Source organism: Python bivittatus, unplaced genomic scaffold (genome assembly GCF_059951505.1).
Source record: "Python bivittatus isolate LINGU-HERP-01145 unplaced genomic scaffold, Pbiv_v1 ctg000660_np1212, whole genome shotgun sequence".
Taxonomy (NCBI): Eukaryota; Metazoa; Chordata; class Lepidosauria; order Squamata; family Pythonidae; genus Python; species Python bivittatus.
This window is the reverse complement of record NW_028277092.1, coordinates 2,407,987-2,418,416: the sequence shown is the minus strand read 5'-3', so window position 1 is coordinate 2,418,416 and position 10,430 is coordinate 2,407,987. Positions and strand designations below refer to the sequence as shown.

Genomic DNA, 10,430 nt, shown 5'->3' with positions numbered 1-10,430 from the left:
AAATAACAAATAAATAACACATTTAACCAAGTTTAACAGCTGCACTCGTGCAGTAGTTTTAACCTGGGTTAGTTTGGTGGGCCTTAGCATTTAGTGAAAAGGCAGCCACTATGTTAGTTTATACTGTAATTCAATCTGTTGTGCAAATCTAGAAAGTATGCTAATTAAGTAACCAGGTTACGTGTGTTGTGTGAATGGGACCCTGTGCTGGTGCTTCTTAATGGCAGCTAGGGCGGCTGGCTAGCTTGAGGTTCAGTGGCCATAATGTCTCCAGCTCTGCAGCCTCAGCTATCCTTCTGTGCACTGTGGGCCCAGGGCTGTTACATTCTGGCTTCACACATTTGCTAACTCACGGTTCTGGAAGAAAGAATGGGGGAAAAGTGCCAGAGTAGATCCACAGAAGATGCATCTGCCACGCTTACCGTTTCCTTATTTTGAGTCTGTAGACGCCTGCACGCAAACGGTGGGTGCTCAGATTGGCAGGACGTGCGCAGCTCGGCACCACGGGGAGCCTTTGTCTGCTTTGTTCGTTAGGAATTCACTGAAACGTACAGTTTGCCTCGTCCAAACTGCACCTGGGGATAAGAGTTCCCTGGTTGTGGTCGTCCTTGGACGGGAAGCCACCAGGGGACCCGGGGCTCCAACACCCATCGCAGGAGAAGACAACCGCAAGCCTCTTTCCCGTTGTAGCCAAGAAATACGCGCACAGTCGCCAGTTCAGCTCCGCCTGAAGAAGGCTGATTCGGCTAGAAGTAGCCTTTCTAGATCAACGTGTGAATGAAATCAGGACATCGGCAGATGTGGAAAGCAGTACTCCTGGCAAGAAAAAAACATGAATGTACTCTGTGTCAATGAAGCGATCAGGAGCTGAGCTTGACGCACCCGCCAGAGGTTAACTTCGCCTAAAGTTTAGGATCCTGCGCAGGGGCCGCCACCGGGCTGACTGAATGAACCGCGAGGGCTGAAATTCCCGCGCGGCGCGCCGCGTTTCCGGTCCAGCTCCCTCTGGCGGCTGAACTCGCGGCGGCCACTGGAGGGCGCCCTCCAAACCGGGGAGGAGCCGAGGCCCGGCGAGCGGGCCCCCCGGCGCCCCGAGCAGGCGCGGCGGCTCTTGTCGGCGCGAGGCCCGCGGGCGGGAGCCGGGCCCCGCCGGAGCGCGCTCTTCCCTGCGGCCGCGCGGCGGTCTCTGCTCGGCGGGGCCCGGTCATGCTTGCCGCGAGGAGGGCGGCGGTGCACGTCTGCAAGGAGGGCAGCCGCCCGCAGCGGGCCCGCTTCGATCAGGTGGGGGCGCGGGGGGCCGCGGGCCGGCCCTGGAGGGAGACTCTGGCCCGCGCGGGCCGAAGCCGCAGCCCAGGAAGGGGGCGTCTGGCGACGCATCATTTGCCCCGGGTGGGCGCCGCGCGGGCCGGTGGTTCGCTCGGCGCTTTCCCGCTCCCAGCCCCGAGACGGAGGACGCCCTTCGCCCGCTCTCCAGCCAGCGCCCCTCCTCACGCTCCCCACGTTTTTGTGGCTCGCGCTTCCTTTCGTGAGGGCCAGAATATGGTCTCTGAGAGCCGGCTCGGTGCAGTGCGACGGCCCAGGCCAGAAACCGGGAGACCTGAGTTCTAGTTCGGCCTCGGTCACGAAGCCTGCCGGGTGGCCCTCGGCCAGTCCCTCTCTCTCAGCCCTAGGAGGCAGGCAATGGCAAAGCGCTTCTGAAAAACCTTGCCAAGAAAACTGCAGGGACAGTCCAGGCGGTCCCCAGGAGTCAACACTGACCTGAAAGCACAGAAGAAAGAAAGGAAAAAAGAAGAGAATCTTGCATTTGAGAGAGAGACTGAACTGAGGTTGCTGAGAAATCCAGTTCAGCAACTGTGTTGCCTTTAACCCGAGGCACAGACCCAGCCGAGTGGAGGCTCATGCGGAGTCCTGGCAACCAGAGGCAGCCGGGGTGGCCCTTAGTTGTCCTTTTGATCATTGCAGAAATCACACAATCCAATTTTGCAGCCATGAAAGGGAGCTCAGTGTAATTTTGAAAAGTCCTACTCAAACTGTCCCCTGAAATCTCCATGGGCAGAGATTTCATGGGCACTCCGTGCCCCCTGCACGAGAGTCCTGAGCTGACCAAATGTAACGTAACGAAACATGAGTTGCCCCCTGTGTAGAGTCTCCCCAGGCCGTGTGTCAAAGAGGCTGTGGATTCGAGAAAGGTCACGGCCTGTCCTCTGTCTTGCAGAGCATCGTCGGTCACTGTTGTCCACCCCACAGAGACAGCGGAGTTGTGCACTGCGGCCTGAAATTCCCCCAGTTCCTCATTTCCGACCGGGAGTTTCCTGGCTCCAGCCGACTCCTCCTGAAGGTTGCAAAGGGGTTTGTCATGGTGGGAGAGGATGGAGGCACTTCTCAGTTTTTGGGGAAACTAAGGATTTTATACCAAAACCTTGGTGGGCCAGCCCTACAGTGGGCCAAATGAGACAGCAGAGGGGGCTGGTATTTAGGATGGTAGGGTTAGTTGGGAGTGTGAACTATTTGTTATGTCTAAAAAATCCAGATGTATTAGAAAATCAGGAAAATGTAATCAGGAATTACAGGGGTGCAATGTAATCCGTGGCCATACATTTCTTTGAAATACCATATGGATCTTTGAAGTGACTCAACATGATGACTGAATTCCAAGACTGCAGTTTGTATACCATAGTTTATGGTTTATGGCTTATCTGTGTACCATCATGAATTGTGGCATATTCCACAAGCCATGATCAAATCCAACTAGCTAATTGTGTAAGTGAACATGAACAGTCAATAACCATGTTTCTAGATTCTTCACATAATTGAAAAGTGGAAAATTGTAAAATTATAAATTGATGTATCATGAATGTGAAATCTTCCGTTTCCAGGATCCAGGATTTTGCTTCTTTTTCAGCGGCCCCCCTTCTGCCCCATCAAGCATTTGACTGTAGCGCAAATGGCTTCCCTCCCTGCAGAGACCCGGCACCGAGGGGTGGATGTTGGGGTGGCCCTCCTCCTGGAATCACCCAGCCAAAAGGTGTTGTTGACACGCCGGGCGAGGACACTGAGCATCTTCCCCAATGTTTGGGTGCCTCCTGGTAAGAAGGACTGAAGTGGGGGGGATTGGGTGCAAGGGGATGGCAAGGCCTGCAGAGATGAGCTTCTTCAGCCCCAAGGATGGGCAGCCTTTGGCCTGGAAAAGCTCTTCTGGAAGTCGCACTCCAGTGTCCTTATTCTTGAAGCTTGAGATTTTTTTTTAAAAATACAGCTTTGTATTGATGCACTCCCTGTAAGTAAGCAGAACCTGCACCTGGGTGAGTGAGCAGGCTGGTAGTTGAGAGGTTAAATTTACTTAATGTGGAATCCAAAGCTCCTTTCTCTGTGCCTGGCAAAAAAGTTAAAAAAAAGAAAGAAAAGATGATTGATGATTAAACTGTAGGCTAAAGATTTCTGGTGTTGGGAGATGAGTCGACCTCCCAGGAGGCCTCTTTTGTTTGATCTCATTGAATACCAGCAGCAGGAGATACACTCAGCGGTATTTGCTGTCTGGATAGGTGTCGACCTGCATGGGGGCAGGAAAATGGTTGTATTAATTAACATATTTGGTTGATACTGTGCCCTTCTTCTCAGGCAACACTCAAGGGAACTAACAAGATTTAACTATTAAAACAATATGGACTAAGAACACCAATTAAAATTAATGATAAAATAAGTATTAACCTCATCTGACAATTAAAATCAGTAGTTTGCGTTACTTTAAGTGAGCTTCTTTAAAAAGACAAAAATAGAAACAGTAATCTGAAACAGGGACAGTTGGAGCAAAACCTTCTGGGCCCAGATCCCATTATCCTGATTCTCTCAGGTCAGTCAGTTTTTTACAAAGCAAGTTCCTAGCAAGTCCTCACTGTTCCTTCTTGCTCTGAATTTCTCCCTGAAAAGCCCTGGGGCATCTCCTAGGAGGGCAAGGGATTCTTGGTTTCCCAGTTAGAGCTAGTTGGGTGGAAAAGTGCTCTTACTGTCCTTATGGGCATGGGGTGATGGGCGACCAAACTTTTCAGAAATGGGTTGATTATAGCCAGTTAGAGATTTGAACCTGGGGCTTTGGTGTTCAAAGATGGAATTCTTGGACCCTCCTCTGACATCAGCAGCATTTGCATTGGGGCAATACTGACATTCAGCCCATTTTTTTGTAACACCAAGGCTTGGAACAAAAAGGGATTACTGAATCCTAGTTTTCAGAAGCGATTAATGGGGCAGAAACGTAGATGTTTCTTTTTCCTTGCAGGAGGCCACATTGAACCGGAGGAACAGGTAATGGTCTTTTTAAAAAACAAAACAAAAAAGGGAGAACACAGACTCAAAGGCCAGGAATTAATGTAGGAAGCCTTGGGGGGAAATCTGGTTGGCATTTTACAAGCTTGATTAGAACTGGAATTCTGAAAGCATGATAGAAGGCCTGAAGGATTCAGGGAAGGAATTTTGCCTTTTGGGAAAATGTTAAAAAAAAGAATAGCTTTTATTCTGTGTGGTGTGGGTGTCTCCTCATTATCATATACAAAAAACACACCAGGTTGGGGGAATCTAAGCTTAAGTAAAGGGGGGTCTGTGTGATGGGAAGCACTCTGTCCATGTTCAGAGGCATTCTGAGTTGCAACCTGCCCCAGTGCCCACTGATTTCAGGAGCTGCCTCGTCTCCCCACCTTTGTTTCTTTCTTATCCACAGTTGCTGGATGCGGGGCTGAGGGAGCTGCAGGAAGAGACTGGCTTGTGGCTGCAGGAGAATGAGTTCTCGTGGCACCCGCTGGCCCTCTGGGAGGTAAGGTGCTGAGACCGTGCCTGGGTGCAGGTGCTGGAAATTTGGTGCAGAGAGGTAGGCTGGCTGGGCCTGAAAGCAGGCAAGCGGGTCCCCTTGTGATGAAACGCTCGATCTGCCCAGCTCTGCCTTGGATGCCATTTCCAAGCAGCTCCTTGTGTGGGTGCTCACTTGGGCCTCCCTGTGGTCCACCCCATTTGGGAATTGATTTTCAGAGGCCCCGAGGTGTGGGAGGAAGGCAGAGAGCTCCGGCGGTAAGTTCACACAACAGGCTCCAGGGCTTATGGCTCCATGTGGTGAGCTTAAGCTGTTGAGCAAAGCAGCTCAGCTGGCATACGCTGCAGTGGCTTGGACCTCAGAGATGGCAGAAACCCAGCTGGCGTAGCGCGTTGGGTGAGAATGTGGTCTTTTTTCTCCCAAGTATTTTAGAGCCTCAGCGGGCAAGACCAAGCTGGCTTATTAACAGCAGTTATGGGGAGAGAGCCATGGCAGCTTGCTCACCCTGGCTCAAGGTGATAATGGGACACAGGGAGATATGGGACTGGAAACAGAGGGTCTCGAGTGGAGTGGTCAGTGAAGCTCTGGACAGAGCAAGGCGGAGGCTTGCAGGGAGTTGCGGTGCTCCCATTCTCCCTTGTTTTGTTCCACGTGCAGTCTGTGTACCCCCCCCGGCTGAGCCAGGGCTTGCCCCAGCGCCATCACATCGTGATCTATCTCCACTTGGTTTTGCACAAGAGCCACCAGCAGCTCCAGGTGAGTGGGGGACCTTGGCCAGACTCAAGTCCCTGCTGATGGCCAGTGTCTGCAGCAATGTCTGCTTTGTCTAAATTCCACTGACTGAGTTTACATCCTGCCTTTTCTCAGAGAGCCCAAGATGACGTGCGCTGGGGTCTCCCTTAATTATATCCCACAACAACCTTGTGAGGTAGGTTGGGCTGACAGTGAGCAGCCCAAAGCCATGCCAGCCTAATGCCTCAATGACTAGAGGATTGCAGTCTAAGCAAATTGCCCCCTATTTCCTGAGGTTATTCTTAAAGCCATCTTATTTTAATCATGGTTTGATGCCTAAGCCACAGTTGTCCTGAGTTTACTAACAGGGCTGCATGTGGTCCTCCAAAGCTTTGGGCGCAGCTCCCACAATTCCAGAGCTTGTTTTCTCAATTGTAATGTTTAATTAGTGTGTAATTTGGGGTAATTTCATATGACAGAAGGGAGGAGTGATTGCATGTGAGATTGGAGAGCAGTTGTATTAACAAGAAGCCATTTTAATGACATGGGAATGAGATTGTAATGATTGTCCTGCACTCTCCCGGTTGGACTGCAGCCAGCAAGAGTCCATGCAAAGCCAAAATGCAGCTTCAGCCTGGCACAAGTTGCTTAGCCAGAAGCAAATGAATTAATGTTGTTTTTGGTTCTTGGAGAGGCATAAAAGAGGAATGCAATTTGATGCTGCAGCACGGGGGGGGGGGGCGGGAGAGCTTGCTTGACTTGCGGATTGATCCAAGTCTCTTGCCAGGCAAGGTTTAAGCCCAATGAAGCCGAGGTCACAGCTTTCGCTTGGCTGGAGCCCCCCACCCTGGCATCAATTGCGGCTACAGAGGATGGGGCAGAAAGTGAGGCCATGGGGGTGGATGGTGACGCTCCATCGACTGTCAGGTATGTGGAAGGGAAGAGTGTTCCCAGCTTTCCTACTCAAGCAATGAAAAACCCAGTTTTCAAAGCAAGAACCAAGGTTCTAGTCCTCATAAGTTGGCTGAAGGAAAAACAGTTTGCTCCAGGTTTATTTGTTCCTTGTCTTAGGTAGTGAAACTGCGTTCTCAGGAAACAGAGTTAATTGTTCTTCCTTTAGCGTGAGTGCTATTATTTAAGCCTTTGCAGTCAGTAACGTTCTGAGTAATTTCCCCATAATACTGGCATGTAAGAGCTAAATCTGTCCAGCCACCTCAAGGAGAGAAGGTCCAAAATCTCTCCTCCTTCTGCTTTAGTTCATCATTTGTGAAACTTCCAAAAGATAAATGGCCTTCTTTACCATTCAGTTTACATTTAGAAAGTATATAAGTAGATTACTGGTCTGTTGCCATGCAAACTGAGAAGTCATTTTGAATTAATAGCTACTTACTTTGTGGCAAACCATCCTATCGCTGGAAAACTAGCACATGCTAGCTGAGTTGATGGGTTCCATAGTCCAGCCTAGATGGGGGGTGGCCAATTCATCCCCCAGACTTTCATTGGAGAGGATTGTGGGCAGGCAGAAGAGAATCCCAGGTTCCCATGTGCAATGGGAAGAAGTAGATTCTGGAAATGAATGGGCAGAGCTTCTCAGTGGTTATAGCTCAGCAGCAGGACTGTTGAGTTACTCACAGAAACCTGCAGCCAGTTCTACTCAGTCTCTTCCCCACTTCCTTGCGCCACATGCCCCAGGAGCTTCCAAGATGGGACTGTAGAACCTTTCCTTGGGAAAGCCAAGTGGGAGGTATGGGGGGCGCAGGGTGGCCATTGCTGAACCCAAACCCTCTTTCCCTGGGATTGCCCTGCCTCTGCAGAGGGCAGCCCTGGGATTTAGGGAAAAGATGCCACTGCTTGAAAAGAGCAGTGGGTAACTGCTGAGTGAGCACCCCAGCATGCTTTTCCCCTTCCAGTCTTGCAACATAGCCAAATTCGGAAAAGGGACTGAGGGAAATGTGAAATCAGCAAGGGAACGGGCAAGCCATTGCAGGGATGGGGAGGAAATCCCTCATCCCCCATGGTTTATGGACAGGAAAAGATTACTTTTAAATCAATAAATGCCTATAAAGGAAAGATACATGCATATTTGGAAATAAAATTGGTAACTAACGGTTCTTGTAACTGCAGTTGGTGGTTGCTAAAACTACTCAGCCTTTTGACATCAACAGGTTCTGCCACAGTTATGAACTGTGCGGCTCACACTCATGTTCAAAGTATTACATCATATCCTTGTGCTGCAATGTAGATGCTGCCCTTTTTGGGCAAACGGTGGGTCAAACCATTATGCATCTCTTTCCTTTCCTTCTGAGCAAGGAATTTGGGGTGGAAGAGACAAGGGGAAGACTGGCCTCCCTCCTTTCCCCACGTTTAAAGATCATCCAGCGTCATCTTTTGTTTTTTGAGCAGCATCACCGAACTGGAGAAGGGCTCAGCCAAGACAGTTGTGATTCCCACTACCACTTTCCTGGCCACTGCACCAGCACAAGGGGAGGATGTGGAGCGTGTCAGCACTGGAACCAAGTATGCCCTCCGGCAGTGGCTGAAGTCTTGGGCTACCTGAGCTGACCGAGCAGCCGAGGATCTCAGAGGTTTGGGAAGCAGGAAGATCCATTTAGCAGGACTCAAGTTACGTTTGGTTCTCAACACTCCCTGAATTTTTCTTGGCTTTTGTTTTTGGAACTTTGGGGATCTGTATTCCAGTTATTGTTCAGCTGCCAAGAGATAACAAGTCTTGTTTAGTTTTTGCCTTTCTGTGGCTGTAGACATTACTTCACTCATCTGACGGTAATAGAAGGCATGGCGAGTGGCAGGGAAGTAAGTCTTGAACATTGTTGTTAGAGATTCCCTAGATTGCACATCTATTCCTTCAGGGTTCCAAGACATGCTGGTGGGTTCACTTTTCTCTTTTTCCGAGGGGCAAGTTGGAAAGCAAGACCCACACCCAAGAGTCAATCAAGGACTCAAAGTTGATGGAAATACCTTGTAATGATAATTCTGCAAGACAATTCCGTTCTGGACTAGTCAGATCAGATCCCCAAATAAAGCCTTCTGTGAAAGACTAGATTTCACTAGAAAAGATTAAGATGAGGATTGGGGGACTGAAAACAAATTCTAAAAGAGAGACTGACAAACCGAGGAGGGATGGGGACCAGAGGGATGATGCATAGAAGACTTCCTTCTATGGTTTACTCTTCATCAGGGCAAATTCAGAATAATAGGTTGAGGAAGCTTTAATTTTGAGATTGAATCCAGTGGTTACAAGGACCCCTTCCAGCTCAAGGAAATCATCTATGGGTTCAACGTTGTGCTAAACTATAGTTATAACCATGCTATATTGAAAACTCAAAATTAGTTGGATTCACACAACTTGCTGCCATAAAGCAGGGTTTAAGAAGCCACAAAAGCTGAGTTCTGTTCCATGTGTGCAACAGCTGTTTTGGAGTGTCTTGGGCCTGGACACTCATGTTTTGTCTCACTAATGGTCATAACAAGACTGCTTGTTTTAGCTGTGAAACAAAAGTTCATAAGAGCAGGGAATCGCTAAGGACATTGGTGGTGGCATCGAAGGGAGGCGGGGAGAGAACAAGAGAGAGGCTTTCTTGGAGGGGAGGAGGAAGAGCAGGAGGGTCAGCGGGATATGCCAGGCAAGAGCTGATGAAGGAGGAGAAGCAGCAGCACTTTGCCCTACCCACCCTATAAAATCCCTCCAGGATCCCTGCAGGTTTTAGGTTTGTCTGCAATTTGCTACAACAACAAAAAATCCTGAATGGTTCCGCAGGTCTGAAATCCAATTGGTTTGCTACAGGTGTGAACCAAAGCAGTTTCATGTATAACTACCAAATGCACATACAGTGGGGCAAAAAAGTATTTAGTCAGCCACCAATTGTGCAAGTTCTCCCACTTAAAAAGATGAGAGAGGCCTGTAATTTTCATCATAGGTATACCTCAACTATGAGAGACAAAATGGGGGAAAAAATCCAGAAAATCACATTGTCTGATTTTTAAAGAATTTATTTGCAAATCATGGTGGAAAATAAGTATTTGGTCAATATCAAAAGTTCATCTCAATACTTTGTTATATATCCTTTGTTGGCAATGACAGAGGTCAAACGTTTTCTGTAAGTCTTCACAAGGTTCTCACACACTGTTGCTGGTATTTTGGCCCATTCCTCCATGCAGATCTCTAGAGCAGTGATGTTTTGGGGCTGTCGCTGGGCAACACGGACTTTCAACTCCCTCCAAAGGTTTTCCATGGGGTTGAGATCTGGAGACTGGCTAGGCCACTCCAGGACCTTGAAATGCTTCTTACGAAGCCACTCCTTCGTTGCCCGGGCGGTGTGTTTGGGATCATTGTCATGCTGAAAGACCCAGCCACGTTTCATCTTCAATGCCCTTGCTGATGGAAGGAGGTGTTCACTCAAAATCTCACGATACATGGCCCCATTCATTCTTTCCTTTACACGGATCAGTCGTCCTGGTCCCTTTGCAGAAAAACAGCCCCAAAGCATGATGTTTCCACCCCCATGCTTCACAGTAGGTATGGTGTTCTTTGGATGCAACTCAGCATTCTCTCTCCTCCAAACACGACGAGTTTAGACCAAAACGTTCTACTTTGGTTTCATCTGACCATATGACATTCTCCCAATCCTCTTCTGGATCATCCAAATGCTCTCTAGCAAACTTCAGACAGGCCCGGACATGTACTGGCTTAAGCAGGGGGACACATCTGGCACTGCAGGATTTGAGTCCCTGGCGGCATAGTGTGTTACTGAAGGTAGCCTTTGTTACTTTGGTCCCAGCTCTCTGCAGGTCATTCACTAGGTCCCCCCCCCATGTGGTTCTGGGATTTTTGCTCACCATTCTTGTGATCATTTTGACCCCACAGGGTGAGATCTTGCATGGA

The 10,430-nt window shown here is 49.2% G+C and overlaps 1 protein-coding gene across 2 annotated transcripts; it reads left to right on the top strand.

The window, feature by feature from the left end:
- Positions 1-1,051: 1,051 nt before the first annotated feature.
- Positions 1,052-8,585, top strand: NUDT17 (nudix hydrolase 17). Of its 2 annotated transcripts, XM_088151172.1 has the most exons (8): positions 1,052-1,281; positions 2,216-2,338; positions 2,903-3,086; positions 4,274-4,299; positions 4,712-4,804; positions 5,456-5,554; positions 6,318-6,457; positions 7,934-8,585. In XM_088151172.1, the coding sequence occupies exons 1-8, from the start codon at positions 1,207-1,209 to the stop codon at positions 8,085-8,087; spliced, it is 894 nt and encodes a 297-aa protein (XP_088007298.1). In that variant the 5' UTR covers positions 1,052-1,206; the 3' UTR covers positions 8,088-8,585. The 2 variants fall into 2 exon arrangements, with proteins under 2 accessions (XP_088007298.1, XP_088007297.1); XM_088151171.1 differs by lacking the exon at positions 2,216-2,338.
- The last annotated feature ends 1,845 nt before the right edge of the window (positions 8,586-10,430 follow it).

Bases quoted from the DNA above. Each gene is read 5' to 3' on its own strand.
- NUDT17 (XM_088151172.1), top strand. From the start codon at position 1,207: ATGCTTGCCGCGAGGAGGGCGGCGGTGCACGTCTGCAAGGAGGGCAGC. The intron at 4,805-5,455 runs GTAAGGTGCTGA...TTCCACGTGCAG, and splicing joins ACCCGCTGGCCCTCTGGGAG to TCTGTGTACCCCCCCCGGCT. The intron at 5,555-6,317 runs GTGAGTGGGGGA...GTCTCTTGCCAG, and splicing joins AGAGCCACCAGCAGCTCCAG to GCAAGGTTTAAGCCCAATGA.